At 35.2% G+C, this 17,663-nt stretch overlaps 2 protein-coding genes across 3 annotated transcripts; one reads left to right on the top strand and one right to left on the bottom strand.

The window, feature by feature from the left end:
- Positions 1-9,544: 9,544 nt before the first annotated feature.
- On the top strand, positions 9,545-11,064 carry LOC143617028 (transcription initiation factor TFIID subunit 8-like). Its single transcript, XM_077089701.1, has 2 exons — positions 9,545-9,722; positions 9,919-11,064. The coding sequence occupies exon 2, from the start codon at positions 9,930-9,932 to the stop codon at positions 10,914-10,916; it is 987 nt and encodes a 328-aa protein (XP_076945816.1). The 5' UTR covers positions 9,545-9,722; positions 9,919-9,929; the 3' UTR covers positions 10,917-11,064.
- Positions 11,065-11,842: 778 nt separating this feature from the next.
- Positions 11,843-16,389, bottom strand: LOC143617029 (uncharacterized). 2 transcript variants are annotated; one of them, XM_077089703.1, is made up of 6 exons: positions 16,209-16,389; positions 14,162-14,214; positions 13,229-14,068; positions 12,998-13,189; positions 12,764-12,914; positions 11,843-12,683 (listed from the first exon to the last, which is right to left on the bottom strand). In XM_077089703.1, exons 1-6 carry the CDS (start codon positions 16,357-16,359, stop codon positions 12,007-12,009), a joined length of 2,064 nt encoding a protein of 687 aa, XP_076945818.1. In that variant the 5' UTR covers positions 16,360-16,389; the 3' UTR covers positions 11,843-12,006. The 2 variants fall into 2 exon arrangements, with proteins under 2 accessions (XP_076945818.1, XP_076945817.1); XM_077089702.1 differs by having other exon boundaries at positions 12,998-14,068.
- Between the last annotated feature and the right edge of the window lie 1,274 nt (positions 16,390-17,663).

The following is a 17,663-nucleotide window of genomic DNA, read 5'->3' as shown; positions in this document are numbered from 1 at the left end:
TCTCACCCACAGCCATAAACGAACTGCCGAACGTTTTTCCGGCGAGTCCCGTTTTTCCGGTGACCCAACTTTTGGGCTGATTGTTATTCCGGCAGCCGCTGTTGTACCACTTGCTGCCCCGCCACCTTCTGCCGCCGTTCCAGACCACCGTCGTCGCTTTTCTCTCCGCCTCTCTCTTTCCCTCCGTCACACACACACTCACTCTCTCTCTCTCTCCATCTTCGTCTCTCTCTCTCCCTCTTCGTCTCTCTCTCTCCCTCGCCTCGTTTTTCCGACGAGCCTCCGGTGGCCGAAAATCGGTCTCCGACGACCCTGCTCGGCTCCGACAAATGTTCTCGGCCAAACGTCATATGGTAAGCAACGAGATTTAGAGTTTTTAACCATCTTTGTGTCTAACTCAAACGGTAATCGAACTTGTTATTCATAACCGGTTGTTGTAATGCAAATGGATCATTATTATTAATATTATAACTTATTATAAAACTCATTATTAGTCTTATTATTATTACTATTATTATTATTAACAAGATAATTATTATTATTATTATTATTATCATTATTACTATAAATAATAAAGTGGTTATTATTATTAAATATCAAATTATTATTACTCATCAAAATCATATTTTTTTATTATTAATTACTAGCAATAATATTATTATATTCCTTTTGTGAACTCGTTTAAAAACCAAACCAAAATTTAGTATGATATCATTATTGTCAATACTACATAATAATGTTATTATTAACTATTAATAAAGCAAATTAATATTATTATTATTAATCTCTATGAATATTAATACTTTTGGAAACGAATATCATATACTTGTTTTATCGAACCGAAACTCATGTCGGGCCTAATTACCATTTAACTTCATCGTTACTCGAGTTATATTTTTATCACTAATACTATATTATTAAAATGTTATAAGTAAGTTATTATCATTAATATGTCATATATAATTATAATAATAATAATTATTATTATTATTAGTAAAATTCAAATCTATTAATAATGTATAATCAACAACAAAAGTAATTATTATATTTGTTATTGCTATTACTATTATTAGTTTTAACAACAATCCTCGAGTGGTAGTATATTTTTATATATCATCAACATTATCTTATATATATAACAGCAAAATTCCAATTAAACCTTGAAAACCAAGGGAATGAAAACCTATTAATGGACCCATATGAAATCAATGAATTTCATCAGCTGACTATGTCATCAAACTTAATGAGCATATCAAGTGCAATATGATATTTTACTTATGAAAAAAATCTAGTTGTTAATGAAACTTCTTTACACAAAAGCATTTGATACAACAAAAAAAATCCCAATGAAACTATGAAAGGCAATAAAAAGAAAAACTATTAATGTATCAAAGAATAAGAGTCATTTGATTACTTGCCGAGTTAGTAATGCCCTATAATATTTTGCTGATGAAAAGTGATCATAAAAAGTGCAACATGCTTAACCTTATTTGGCCATTGGCGAAGCTTAATGAGGGCGGCTTCTGGTTATTTTGCCCAATAGTGTAAATTTACCTGTTTTTTTTTTGTCTGGAAATATGTATATGTATTGTAAATTTGCCCTTTCGATCAAATATTTGAGCCCGCCCCCTCGTTTATGAACTTTTCAGTACAACCGGGGGGAATGAACTCGCCCAAGCTTCGCCACTAACTAAGACACCACCACCACCAAACTACCAAATAATTACTTGTTCAGAGATAAAATCACAAATAGACTCATATTCAACTTCATCATCATAGCCATTGTTATCCAAAAAAAGAAGTTTACATAAACATTGGAAATATAACAGATATCTCACTCACCAATTCTCAAATGAGAACAATCTCACCAACGTTCAATGAGTGAGAAAAATATAGGTTTGTGATCATCGTCGCCGCCGCTGCTGAACACGGCCGGAAAGCCACAAAAACACCGGTGTTCTCTCTCTCTTTCTTCTCTAGAACACGTGATGGCAAAACCCAATAAGTTAGTCAAAAAGGCATATGAAAATACATATATAGAGAGTGGGGGTAACTGATAGGGTTAGGAATGGATGAAGAGACTTGTTAGAGAATAAAGAATATTTTAAACTTCAAATATGATTTCATTCATAATACGTACCAAAATAAATAGCAAAACAAGTTACTAAGGACACCCCCCCCCCAACTAACAAAAATAGCCACTAACACCTTACATAAACAAAATAGATAAATACTTAATAATAATAATTAACGTAGCAATACTCCCCCCTTAATCCAATTTTTGCCCTCAAAAAGTGATTCACGTAACATGGTCTTCATCCTCTTCCGTTGCTTGTTTTTCATCCTCCACCTCGAGTATGTAAATCTGTTTTTTTCTTACACTTGTGTCCCGGAAAAACTTTTCTGTACACCAGAAACATTCCCTTTTAGCCCTTTTTAACTCGAGTTCATCATTTGTTAAACGCCTCGAGCTAAGAGTACCAGGTTTAGATGTCGGTGGCACGGCTGTTGGACTTGGTAACAAGGGAAGTTTTAAAGCATTAACCGGAGGTGTTATTTTGACATCTTCATCTTGCGACCCATCTTCTACATCCTTAAGTCGATTCATCAAGCTCGTGTTGTTGATATTTTGCATTCTCGCCAACCCATACGCCTCATGTAGTGTTTGAGGCTCGAACATCTTTACAGACCCCTAATTTCTGGTTTAAGGGCCTTAAGATAGAGACTAACAGCTTGGGTTTCACTAAGTGTTACCTTATTCAATAGTGAATCAAAAGCCGTGTTGAGATTGTGAAGCGAACCTATCTGGTTGAGGGAAGCTATCTCCTCCAAGGGATCCTCAAACATTGAATTAGAAAAACGGGTTGAAATAGCTTGCACATAGTCTCCCAACGAGACATCAGACACGGTAGCGTTACGTGTGCGCATGAAAGCTCTGTGCCACTGGATCGTGTCCCCTTCTAAATGAACAATAGCGCACCTGAGTTTCATCTCCACGGGAGTCGCATCAATCGCGAAAAAGTGTTCGCAACGGTAAAGCCAACCTTCTACATCTTCACCCGAGAACTTGGGAAATTCAACCTTCCCGATTCGCATGGGCCGGGTACCCTTTGAGTCTGCATCGCCGAGAGAGACGATGAACTCGAGCTAAGCCCACCCCCGCTAACCAGGACCGATCTATCCCGCACCGCCTTCAAGATCTCTTCTTGTTGTTTGGCTGATTGTTCTTGTTGTTTCATTAGTAACGATAGCGCGGCTTGGATCTCTGTGATTGCTTTCTCTTGATTCTTCAGAGTGTTGTCAACATCTTGGTTGCGTGTGTTCGTCATGATAAAGGTAGTAATTCCGACCGGAGATCGAAACGGCTCTGAAACCCTTGATAGGGTTAGGAAGGGATGAAGAGACTTGTTAGAGAAGAAAGAATATTTTAAATTTCTGATATGATTTCATTCATAATACGTACCAAAATAAATAGCAAAACAAGTTACTAAGGACACCCCCAGCTAACAAAAATAGCCACTAACCCTTTACATAAACAAAATAGATAAATACTTAATAATAATAATAATTAACGTAACAGTAACCAATCCATACAAACCACCAACTCCAAGACGTCCGCCGCCGCCATAAACGGCCGGAAGACAGCCGACAATGACATACAGAAAGAGAAACTAGACATGCAAGACCAACAACTAACAATTAGAAATCTACCATCGCCATAAATTAATCACCGTCGTCGTCGTGTTGCGACGTCACCTGGATTCTAAAATAGAACCTTCGGCAAGCAACAACACACAAATCCGCCAACGCCATAAACAATCAATCAATACTTAATCCCTATCACAATTGTCGAGCGTCGTCGCCTAGGGTTTCTAAATGAACCCTGCAACAACACAATCGCCAACTGTCGTGAAACATTGATATACAGAGGAAGAGAGAGTGCAAAGGTCATAAGAGAAGTACATGTTTCTTTCTTTTTCTAACCAAAAGACACATAGAAGCTTACGGCGTGTAAATATACAGTTAGGGGTGTTCAAAACCGGATATCCGGAGTTTCGGATATCCAAACATTTCAAATAGTGGATTTCACTATCCGAATCCGTATCCGAAATTTCGGATATCCAAAACAGATATCCAAGTTTAAATTAAATATTAAATTAAATAAAAAAACCCGAATTTCTACTTCACTATTCGTAACCTGCGGTTCCTTTTTCTTTAATCTAAATTGAACATATCTATGTCAATGCCATTTGCAGTTTTGTTCTCATTTTGTTTCTCCTTTTCCATTATGTCTATTACCATCAAATGAACAATAATAGAAATATCAAAATGAAAGCAGATAGTTGGTTAAGAACAGGTTGAAGGGCCGACGGTTACCCACCGACAACCTGTAGTTAAGAACAAGCTCCGTCGAAACAATAGCCGGAGACATAGTAGCGGTGTGTCGGAGAAGAGATGAGAGAACTGAGGTCCATAGTTGAATGAATTGAGTGGTTGTGGAATCGTGAATGGCGGTTGTGTATGAAATCTAGATCTGCTTGCTTGAACATAAAATGAATTAGGGGTTTTAACATTTATAGTCATGTATAATAAATAATGAAAAAAATAATTTAATTTTAACTTTCGGATAATTCGGATAATCCGAATATTTTCAAAAGCACTATCCGAATCCGAATCCGAGATTCGGATAGTTCGAATACGAATTTACGGAAATTCGGATACAGATTCGGATTCAGATATTTTTGAACACCCCTATATACAGTGAGCAAAAGGTACAACACACGCATCATATAGTACAATAGACTAATGCTTATGTACAATCAATAGAAAAGAAAGTACAACCATTAAAGCACAAAAAAGTTGAAAATTAATATATATATATATATATATATATAATATGTTGCATTCTTGTAATAATATGAATAAAATAATTAAAATGTATAATAGTAAAAGTAAGTTTATAAAAGATTTATTATATTTTAATAATCCCCATAAATAAACAATTAAAGTTTACAGTAACTTAAAAGTTAAATAAAGTCATTAACGTCATGTTCTTGAGTTTTTTTAAAGGAGTGAAATGAAAGGAAAACTAAGGATATTTAAAAAATAGGTGTTCTTAAGTTTTTTTTTAGGATGGAAAGGAAAGGAGTAGAAGGAGTTAGAAGGGATTAAATTAATGTGTTGTTCTAATAAGTTATCCTCCTAAAAATGGGATGATTACTAAGGATAGCTACTTTTTAACATAGTTATCCTTTCCTTTCCTCTAATTTCCTTCTAACTCAAGAACACACCTAAATAAAAAAATTTCCTTCTCTTCCTTTCCCTTTCTTATCTTTCTCTCTCCTTTCATTTTCTTTCTTTGGTTAAAAAACTTAAGAACAAGACATAAAAAATTATTAGAATTAATTAATAGTATTTAACATAACTTTGTGAAATATATAGGGTGAAAAAAAGTAAAGTAAATAAAATGAAAATAAAAAGAAAGAAAAGAAAAGTTTAGTGCGAATTATAAATATGTTTTTTAAGGAGGACAAAGTGATTATTTTCCTAAACTAACATCAAAAGTTAACTTTTGTTGATGAAAAAAACATAAAGCATGATATATTTTTGCTATCTTGACATAGTGAATGCTTAGAGATCTGTAAAAGTGCACTATGTTGTTATCGTGTGTTTAGGAACGTGATCGCCACTTTTGCGTAGTCACTGTATCGGTGATTCCTATTATCTCTTAAACTCTTTACTTATTGCTTATCTTACTCTTGAACTGTGAAAAGGGTTTAACAAAATTAATTTGCATTTTTGTAATTAAGCTAAAAAAAACGTGTTAACAAAATCAACACCAAGCCTCAAAGTCGCTTACCATCTTCTTTTAGAAGGATGGAAAAGGACGTGAGATCGCTGCCAATACATTATAGAGTAGAGACTAGAGAGAAATGGTATCAAGTCTTTCGTATACTTTTCCTATCTTTGGTATTCTGTTACTTTGCTGAGTTCATGTCTTTCTCCATATAAAGAGCAAGAAATTGGCTAGACAAAATGGGATGCTTGTTTTTGAGCTTGGGTACCTACGATACCAACACATAAATCCCACCATTGTAGACTAAATCAAAGTTTATGTGTTAATAGAATCAAGGCAAACATTTTTTTTTATTTATGTGCTACACACACATGTAACATGTTGTCCTTTAAAAACTTATATAAACTAAGTATATAAAAAAAACAGATGTAAATTATTACAAAAATGTGTTGCATTAAAGTAATATTATGAATAAACTCATTAAAATGTATAAAATTAATAGTAAGCTTATAAAATAAACAATTAAAGTTTATAATAACTTAAAAGTCTGTAAATAAAGTTATTAAAAGATTCGAATAAACTAATAGTATTTAACATATTTTTTTATAGAACATACATATCAATATGCGTGGATAATGCATTTTCTTCCACTTCCAGTTCCTATGTTAATAGGACTAGGTCTTCTTTTCCCGACGGCAACAAAAAGTATTCGTCATATGTGGGCTTTTAAAAGTGTTTTATTGTTAAGTATAGTCATGATTTTTTCTATTAATCTGTCTATTCATCAAATAGTTAGCAATTCTGTAGGAATTACCGCCTCTCGTAAGGCTTTATAATTTTTTTTATATCATAATTACTAAAAGAATTTTGTTCTTTTTAAAAACTTGATGTCGATAACAAAGAAGAGACGCATAGCTCAATATCATCGTACTTACGTGCATTATTAACCACTCCGATTGTAGAGCAGGTACTAATATTTGTGGGTTTGTCTTGTTATTGCTTCGGCTCATATTCCCCTAAAATTGGATCCCACTCTAATGTTCCAAATAAATTAAGTACGTGCATTAAGATACGAAGACTTATTTATTCACAACAATGAAAACACTTTTTTCACTCTTTCATATACTACGTGTTTTCACTTGGAAAAGAAAATGTTTCAAAAGAACAAGCTTTCTACCCCTTCTCGTGAGTTATTAGCATCTGGGAATTCTAGCAACTGACTTGCATGTATCTCTTGCCTTAAAGGTTTTATAATCATAGAATCTACTTGACCATCGGATTATAGATTATAAGTTTATAATCCAAGCCCGTTGCCATTTTGTACGGAACAAATCTACTAATTCTTTGATTTCATTTAGTAAGAGGGATCTTGAATTAAGAAATAAACCATTTGATTTCTAAAAAAGTTATACAAATCTTTAACATTTTCGAGAACCAACAAATATCTTCTTCAAGTATACGCCCTATAGAAACTTTCTACCTGAGACTGTCCATTAGCCCATATGTCTTGACACATTGACTCAATTTAAGAATAAGAGAACCAACTAATATCTTCTTCTTGTATACGCCCCATAGAAACTATCTACCTAAGATTGTCCATTAGCCCGTACGTCCTGACACAACGTTAGAATTCTAGCTCTTTCAGAGTTGTATCTCACTAATGGCTCGGACCCCCTCCCCACAAGGAGGACTTCTTCGTCTTCCACCTAAGCTATGCAGGAAAGCCCAAAGCCATCCTAGTGAACAGTGAAGCTTCATAGGGTCTTTTGTCCAGGTGCAGGAAGTCTGCATCTTCACGGACATGTCTATTTCACCGAGCTTCTCTCCGAGGCCTTGGTCTACATACAGGCCCTGGTCTACATACAGGTGTTGGATCAATATAATCCTCCAATTGCTAAGGAAAAAATATCGGGATTAGTCTCCATGTCATCGCCTCTTAGTTTTAAGTAAGCAAAACCATTCCTTTTCTGTTATTCTCCACATTCTTAGTGGGCTATCCGAGGATTTTCCTATGATTTTAGAAACTTCAATTTCGATATAGAAGGATCTTTTTATTTCTGAAGATATTTTAGAATCGTTTTTTTCAAAGATATGAAATCAATTTGGGAAACTTATTACATTATTCACATAAAGCCTTCGATGACTTATCGGATGCCTTGATTGAGGAAGAGTTTCACTAAAATGGAGACGTGAAAACAAGGTATGTTTGTTATATCCTCCATGACTCGTTTAGGAATAACCTGTTCCTGGGGTGGTTGGAGTATCACCGGAGGGGTGGTGGGACTATAACTAATCCGGCTATTTGGAGTTGCAAAGGTGTGGTTGGAGCACATATTTTGTTTGTTGGGTTGTGCTTTTTGGCAGCTATCTGGCAAGGGAGCCATTCCAATAACTTGTATTGATAAGTTGTGGAGTTGGCTTCCTTCAACTCTAATTCATGCCATGAATTGTTAAGTCCTTCTATAATAGCTATTGGCTCTCTTCTTACCTCCCCTAGAGCCATTGAAGAAAAATCTCAGGCTCACTCGATGTCCTACGCCCTACAGTTCCTTTACTTACCGCTTAAGATAAATCTATTGCCTCGTGGGAGTTTCCCTAATGAAAAGGAAAGCCCAATAACAGCTTCGGTAGAGAACACAACTCTTTTACTTTGACCATAAGCGATTAGCAGTGACCATCGAATAAGTTTCTTCAGCTTGAGTTGGGTTAAAAGCACAGAATGTATTTATTGTATATATAGGGCGAGAAAAAAGAAAAGTAAAGTAAATAGAATGAAAATTAAAAGAGAAAATAAAAGTTTAGTGAGAATTATAAATGTATTTTCAGAACAAAATGATCATTTTCTTAAAACTAACCTCAAAAGTTAACTTCTTTTAGTGAAAAGAACATAAAGCGTGATATATTTTTACTATTTTAACATATATAGTGAATACTTGAAGATTTTTAAAGCTACACTATCTTGATATGTTGTGTTTAAGACAATGATCACTACCTTTACTTAGTTATTGTGTTGGTGATTCCTGTCATTTAGGGAAACGACTAGTTAAAAAAAACTCTCGATCAGAGGGAGAGAACTATAGTTAATTAGTTAACATTCACTTGAGCCTCTATAAATCGGTTGTGTTATCTCTATCTCTTAAACTTTTTACTTATTGCTTATCTTATTCTTGAGTTGTGAAAAGAGTTTAACAAAGTTAATTAGCACATGTAGGTAAGCTAAAAATCACGAAAACCTTTTCAAGTCTAAAATAGAAATAAAGGCTAGGACGAAGAAATAATATCATGCATTATATGTGGCAGAACCCATCACCGGTTACCTTATTGTTGGATATCCCAAAAAGAAGAAAGAATATCAAACAAGATAGCACGGCTAACAATACAGAAACACAACGTTGAGTGAAATGAAGGATAGAAAAGATCACCCAAATTGCTCACATTAATTCCAAATCAAGCCCGATTAAAAGAGTATTTAATGAAGACGTTGCGATGTTGGTCCAATACTTCCAACAACAAGCCGAATCAGGAAATTCCAAAAGCAAACATGTCAGTTAAAGCACCTTCAAATCATCCATGAATAATACATATTACCTACTAAGAAGGAATGTTAGTTGTCACACCCAAAAGAGAGATTAGTAGGAAAAAAAAGTCCAATTGAAAACACTATTTTGCCAAATGAATTAAAAAAGAATAATGTTTTCAAAATACCCAAGTTCACTTCCTATAAAAGTAACCAAAGACCACCCTCTCTTTCTCTCTCATCACCCATTCTCTCACTCTCTAGAATTCGGGTCATCTTTCGAATCCGGGTTTTGCTTCAAGGTTTATTCAAAACCCTTCAAATTCAAACACCAATTACTCACAAATTGATTCTTAAAACCCCTCAATTCCCAAGTTCTAATTGATCGAATCACTACACACACCACTGGTATGTTCAATTCCTTCCTTTGATTTTCAGTTAATTCTTGCAACAGATTCACCTCAAATTTTTAAAAAGATTCTACCTTTATTGGAAATGAATTGATTGGTTCCAATTTTATTAATTATAAGGGTTTAGTTTTAAGTTTTTTAGTTTCTTACTTTCCAATATTTAAGATTTATTTCGGGTTTTTAATATTATGAAGATGTGCATAATATGAACAATGGAGGAGGTGGAGAGAGCTCTAAAGAACCCGAATCTTGTTTCAAGAAACGACGAAAAACCGGCGAATTCGCACATGCCATCGCCCGGATCGCAGTGGCTCAAGTGTGTGAAAGTGTAGGATTTCAAGGGTTTCAACAGTCTGCACTTGATACATTCTCTGATGTTGCCTGCAAGTATATTCTTGAAATAGGAAAGAGTTCGAATTCGTATGCTAATTTAGCGGGTAGGACCGAATGCAATGTGTTTGATGTAATTCAAGGACTGGAAGATTTGAATATGTCACAAGGGTTTGTTGGAGCATCTTGTAGAGATAACTGTTTGTTAGGGTCGGGTATTGTTAAAGATCTTTCGCACTTTGTTAATCTTTCTGAAGAAGTAGGGTTTGCTTATTCAGTTCCTGAATTTCCGGTAACTAAAGAATGGAAATCGACATCGAGTTTTTTGCAAACGGGAGAAACGCCACCATCGGATGATATCCCACCTTGGTTACCCATGTTTCTTGATCCCGTTACGGAAGAAACTCAAATTGTGACTGATGGAATTGAGCAAGAACAGAAGGTTCTAGAACCATTGTCATCAAAATTGGAACAACACGATAGTAACCCTTTTCTCTCTGTGCCTTTAAAATTTGGGGAGAAGGGCATTTCGATAATATCACTTCCTGCTAAGCTTATGGAAGATGAAATGGTGCAAAATGGTGGTAATCATGTTTTTGAACTGGATCAATCTGGTCAAACAAACGAGGCGGTTAAGAACGGTTGTGAGACTAATGAAGGTAGTGGAATTGTTGTTTTGGAAAACCGACCGACGGTGCAAATGAAAATTGATGTCGGGAAAAAGTTAACCAAAAAGTCAAGTAATGATATTGGAAAAGGAGAGGTTGGAACTTGGTTTGTGAATGATGAGAAAACAGAGAAAGTACTAAACGGGCCAACGGATGTCGAGGAGAATACTGGACATGATTCGGTTGTAAATTAGGGAAACTAGATTAGGTTTCGTATACTAGTTTGGAATCCTAGACTCCTAGTCAAAGTCAAAGTTAGGAATGCGTATCGTCCAGAGACAGATATTATGTTCCAAATTAACATGTTTTCTCAAGGTATGTTTGTAGTTTCGTAATATGCTTTTAGTCAATGATAATTCTTTTCAATTGAAATTCTGTACTTTGCACATGTTTTTGTTAACTTGCATGTGAAATCCAAGCTCGAGTTATATATTATATGTATGTCTGTTTATAGAACACGAAATAACAATTAACCGGACGTATATTCAAGTGATATGAAGTCAAGAATTCCCAATCTTTTGATGATCTCTTTATAGTTATATCAAACAAAAATATTTGAAGATTCATTTTTTGTAAACATTTACCTTTTGGTCATAGATTTGTTAAGATCATTTAGATAGCTCAATTTGTGTTTTAATGCAGCCTAAATCTTCATCATCATCATCATCCTCATCGTACTCAGTATATCCCACCAATAGCAAAGCTTTGGTAGGGTCTGAGGAGGGTAAGATGTAGACAGCCTTACCTCTACCCCATAAGGATAGAGAGGCTGCTTCCGGTGAGACCCCCAGCTCGATAGTAGTTTTGCATCAAGCCTTGGACATAAGGCACATAGCACTCAATCATCGGGACACCGGCTGATCGGTGCATGTACCCTTGTCTTTCGGCTATCAACGCCACTACATGATGCCTGATTAACCGTCCGTCACTTTTAACGTTATTTTCACGAGATTAGTAAAATAACGTCAAAATTAGTGCAATTTCACTTTTGCCCACCCGAGGGTTCACACTTATATACACATATATACACATAATGCAGCCTAAATCTTACTTACCATAAATAGGAAACCACTTGTAAGCATTTACTTTTTTGCATATTCATTTTCTGATTTGTGAGATTTACAAAGATATATCTACTTTAATGGCTATAAATCCATATATCTAGATATTTACAATGGAGCTCTACACTAACAACACCTTGAAACATGCTTATTTGACAAACTTTACAGGCACATTATTGCTCATATTAACGTTCTACTTCATATGCTAATAAAAGTTACATTTTTACATGGAAAACAATCGCCTACGTCGTCTCCCTGAATCAGCATTCACAAACTCATCAATCAAGTCTTTGAAAATAAGCCGCTCGATGTCTAGAACAATACCAGGAACCTCGTAACAACACTTATCCCAATCTTGAGAACTTTTATCAAAATCTGCACTCACAAGTACTTTTATTCTGTCATCTTCATCATATACACATCTCTCAGAGCTCCTTTGAAGGTTATCTATTTCCAACCATAATTCTTTCAGTAACTTCTCTCCATCCACAAATCTCACACATGTTTTCCCAGAAGAGCCCGGCACGACTAACTTGTGGAAAAGAATATCATTTACAGAATCAAAGATCAGTTTTCTTCTAACTTTGTTGGATTTAGAACTCAGGCCGTTTTTGTAGCAATCTTCATTTGTTTTCTCTAGAATATGGAACAATCCGGGCCTTATTATACTGCCGGTGGGATGAATCTGGGCTATCCGGATGGCAGAATCTGGATCTTTTAGGAAACCCGATTCTAACAGTATCTTTCTGATGTATTCATGGTCCTCATTTGTGATTTTGCATGAAGATTTTGAGTTCAACAATTCAATTTGTTGAAACTCAACTGCATCAGTTCGGGTCACCAAGTTATAGATCCCCACTTGATTCCATTCAGTTTCATCAACGCGAAAGTTATCAAAATCTGAAGAGAACAACACATAAGTTAATGGATTTTGAAGTAGCAAATAATAATAGTGACTGTTTGATAGACAAGAAACGTACCAGTAAAAGCATTCCGTTTCTTTTTTACTGGAGACGGTGTGTCTTCCACATTAAACACATCAAGAACCGAGACGGGACTCAATTGATCCGTTGTAAGTTTGGCAAGTTCGACCATTGGCTTATCTTCTATGAATCTTTCAACACACTTATTCTGAAAAGGGAAAACTAACACATGTTAAGGCAACTGCATTTGTAACAAAAAGATTAAGTGTACAACATATTAACTTCACTAACCCGCGTGGCTTCCTGTTTACTTCCTGTTTTAACGGGCTTGATTTTTGCGTGTGTTGTCTTCAAACTGAATTGCTTTTTGACTCTTCCTGAATTAGACGATGGCCCGTTAACACATTGTTGGTCAATACCGTGACTTGATCTTTGCAGTCCTGGCTTCGAGACTTGTCTGTCTCTAGTTCGGTCTTTTACCTGCTTTCTAACCTTGTGGTTAACACAATCAATACCTGTGACCTTCACGTGCTCTGTAGCCATCTTGGCTGGTTTCACGGCCCGGTTCAGGAGTTCACGTTTCTTTATTGAGCTAGGACTCTTGACCGTGGGTGAACCCGGTTGGTCATTTTTTACGGCCCCGTCATAAACTTCCTGCTGCTTCAAAGCTGGTTTAATCTTAGAGTGCAACCGTGGAGAACGTGAACCCAATTGGTCAACAAAAGCCGGTTTGACCTTCAAGGTCTCAACTTTACAAACCAGGTCTGTTGAACTATCCAGACCCATTAACCGAGCAACAATACCCGATGATGATCTGTTACTCCTTCCTGGCTCGTTTCTTGACTCATTCGTGGAATTCTTTCTTGAGTTTTGCTTGCTATCTAATGACAGCCTTGGAAGCTCGTTGACTTTGAAAGTTGACTTTAGTGAATATTTTGATTCCCTTTCATCACAAGAAAATCTTGAAATCTCATTGACTTTTTTAATGCCCGATGAAAGTGACTTAACGTTAGCAAGGTTTTGGTCTTTTCTATCATATTGAATGGGAATTGGGGGCATTAAAGGCCTTGGAGAATCAACATGCTTCATGACCAGGCCGGCCCGTTCATCTTTTGTCACACGGATGACTCTAGTCATTGACTCCTTGACCACATCTCTAATATCGGGTGCAGAACATTCGGGTTGTTTTTTGTGCAGGTTTTGGGATGTGGGTTCGGAGGGAAGTTTCCATTCGGGTTGAACACGTTTACTACAATCAAAAGATGAGAAAGTGGTGGACGAGCAAGATGAAGAAGATGAGTTTCTTGATGATTCAACTGAGGCTCGGTTCTTTTCTGTTATCGTCTTCTTTTGGTTTCTCTCCTGTGGTTTTCAAATTTCAGTTAAAGATTTGTAATTGTGTTTCTGTTTATGTATAGATATTGACAAAGCTGTTATATTATTCTTGGTCATTACCTTAGCTTTCTCTAATGATTTCTTCAACTCCTTTTCACCATTTTCGCCTCGGCCTGAAGATCAGTTCAGAATTCTTAGTATGTTTCATATATTGATTATATATATTGTTATATCCATATGATTTTTTTTATAAAATATCTGGCCCTTTAGTGAAGTGATTTTGGCATTGAACCAGTGTAGATGTTATTTGACAAGTTTGTTTCATGTTTCTGTAATGGTCATACTTTCTAGCAAATACACATGTATAGACATATGAAGGCTTTCAAAACCAATAATATGTTAATAACTGCTTTTAAATTTATACATATAGCTAGCTTGTCATGTTTCTGTAATGGTCACACACTCTCTCACTATAGGCTCTAGTTTTTTATGAGAGTGGCAAGATAAAAAAAAAGTATTAATTTTCTCAATTGGTAAAATCTTTTAAAATATAAGAAAATGATTAAAATGCAATATGTATTAATCTATTTTAAAATTCAAGAAAATAAATAAATAAAACGTGTTTATATACAGTGACGGATCTAGGAAATTTTTTCATAGTAGTTGGAATTTTGGGGAACGATTGTTTATTACTATATGTTATTATTTTTTATTTGGCCCATTTGGGTCGGGTCGGGCCATATTTAAAACTGATTTATAAATACCCAATGAAATTATGTCAGTAGGTGCACCAACACGACATGCCCGTGACAAGGTGCAAAAACTCACCGATTCATGTATACAATAAAATATAATAAGTTAACAATAAGTTATATATGAATTTTTGTATATATAAAAAACTGTTTGCATATCTTTTTTACAACAAAAAATATAAGAAACTCAATGCCTTTGTCTCCTAATTATTACGTTGTTAATACTTATTGATTTAGAAAATTAGATAGTAATTGGAAAGAAAAATAAAAAGGAAGTTAAAAAGAAAGTCAAAACTTAGTAATAGACTTATAGTACACCAATCCTATAATAATCTAATATTAAAAGAGAAAAAGTGCATAGAAACCCAAATCTCTTTAAATTCTTCCTTAAAACATGCAGGCAAACGGAAAAATAATAGTTACAGTTTTTTAATCGGAGTTTTTTCTTCATCATTTTCCATTTTCTTTTCTCCAATATTTTACAGGGGTCGGTGTTTAAATTTGACAAATGTCGGACCATAATTTATTGTATATATAATATTAGGAAAAAAACTTCACAGGGGTCGCCCGACCCCGTAGTCTTGTTGTAGGTCTGCCCCTGTTTATGTATAGAACAACCTACATATATGTAGGTTATGCGTATCATGGTTGGTGTATTTGCTACACATAACTACACTGCTATACATGTGCATGTAAATGTTTAAAAGTGAAAAAAAAATTGAACAAATTAGTGTAATGGTTTTTTAATGTATATAATATAGACATTTGTATATAAGAAGAAAAAGTTTTTAAAAATCTAAAGTCTTAAGTTAAATGATTTTAGTTTGTTGTTTCTGCTTTAGCAATAATTTAATCTTCAATAATGAACCTCTCCCAGTATAAATTAAAGTAATAGATCCATGTGTTTATTGGGTTAATGTCATTCTCTATTTTAAATTAGTTGTACAAATTTAGTTAAAGCAGATTTCCTCCTAAGAAGCATAGGAAGCAACGAGGAGGCGACTGGTGTACACGCGTCGGTTTATTGGTGAGTGTATTTGCGTCTATTTACGTAAACATGTTTCCAGCATACATAACCTCACCATGTAAAATTGCATAGCCGCAATGTGGTTCATAATCAAAATACCATTTCAGACCTAAGTACCTTACACACTTTCGAACTGTGTTAATTCATTAGACACATACTCGCACCGTTTAAAATGTGATAACTACAATGTGTAAATGATATAGCAACACAATTATATCGCACAGCGCGCTACATGCTTACACCTTTTAATAATTTTCCATATTCTGACAAATTATGCTAGTAGTAGAATAAAAAATGGTGATAATAAGTTGTGACATATGTTTAATTGGAAACACATAATTAAGAACTTGTTGGGTTAGTACTAGAGTGCAAATGATTAAATTTGTACCTGCAGTTAGCCTGTTCTGGTTCCGCCAACTGCGGTGTAGACCGATAAGGTAACCGCGGTCAAGAAGATTCAAAATCCCATTCATGCATCCTAACTGCTTCTGCAGCCCTTGTTTTTCTTCTCTCACTGTGTATACAACCTTAGCAGCCATTTACACTACCACCACTGTTTGTTTCTTCACAATCAATACCTTAAAAATCTTCTTTTTTTTTCTTTTTGATAAAAACAAAACACCAAAGAAAATGCACAAGATTCTTTTCTTGTTCAAGTGTACAGAGATAGATTTTTCTTTTTTTTTTTTGTAAAGCTGCACAAATAATGTGCAGAAAAAAGAAAGAAACTTAAAGAAAAAAAATATGTAAATTTTAGGTATGATAGAAGAGAGACAGAAAGATATGAAATTTGGTTTTTGTTTTTGGCCTCAAAAAGGGTACTGGATGTATAGATGGATGGGAATTTTGAAGCAATATATGCAAGCGTTGATGGATTATTTTATTTTGGGAAATGAAATGGTCAGATTAAGAGTGGAATTTGACGGCATTTTATATATATATTGTTTTTGAGAGTTTGGAAGTGGTCAGATCTGGATAGCCAGCCATGTGGACAAAGTAATGTGGATGGGCCCCTTTTCATGTGGAGTGTGTCAGGCTAAACTATACTCTTTTACTAGCAAAGTGCATGTACATTTTGTATTGTCAATTTGTAGCTTCTAAACTCTAAACCCCTTTTAAACTACATCCCATTGAATTGAAGAGAGGATACAAAACATTTTAATTTTATTGGGCATACTTGTTGAAAGTCCAAGGGGGTGTATGTTTTGGTAATCAAGTCGGTAATATCTCTGTTGGAAAATATAGGATTGTAATTCCTTGGTTGATTTCATTGATAATCGACCCTATATATACAATAATCGAATCCTGTAATTTATGGGAACAAATCCTATCTCTATACAATGAGATAATTATCAATATTTTCACAAATATTTTACATAAATATATGGATACTATTATACCCCCGCAGTCGAAGCTGGAGGTTCTCGGAGGCTGAGACTGGATCGAAAGTCTTCGAACAATGCCTTCGGTAGTCCTTTAGTAAAAATGTCCGCCACTTGATATCTAGAGGGTACGTGTAATACACGAACCAGACCGCGGTGTACCTGCTCACGAACAAAGTGGATATCAACCTCGATGTGCTTTGTTCGTTGGTGCTGAACTGGATTTCCCGAAAGATAAATCGAACTGATGTTATCACAATATACCAAAGAAGCCCGTGTGAGCGGTCGATGAAGTTCAAGTAGCAGATTTCGTATCCAGCAAATATCCGCTACGACATTAGCTATGCCTCGGTATTTCGCCTCAGCACCAAATCAGGAGATTGTCGTTTGTCTCTTTGATGACCAGGAGATGAGATTATCACCAAGATACACACGGTATCCCGATGTAGAACGACGTGTGT

Source organism: Bidens hawaiensis, unplaced genomic scaffold (assembly GCF_021521415.1).
Source record: "Bidens hawaiensis isolate Kalapana, Puna unplaced genomic scaffold, B.hawaiensis_p1.1 tig00051434_1, whole genome shotgun sequence".
Taxonomy (NCBI): Eukaryota; Viridiplantae; Streptophyta; class Magnoliopsida; order Asterales; family Asteraceae; genus Bidens; species Bidens hawaiensis.
Note: the sequence above shows the minus strand (reverse complement) of the source record. Positions and strands in the feature narration are given on the sequence as shown.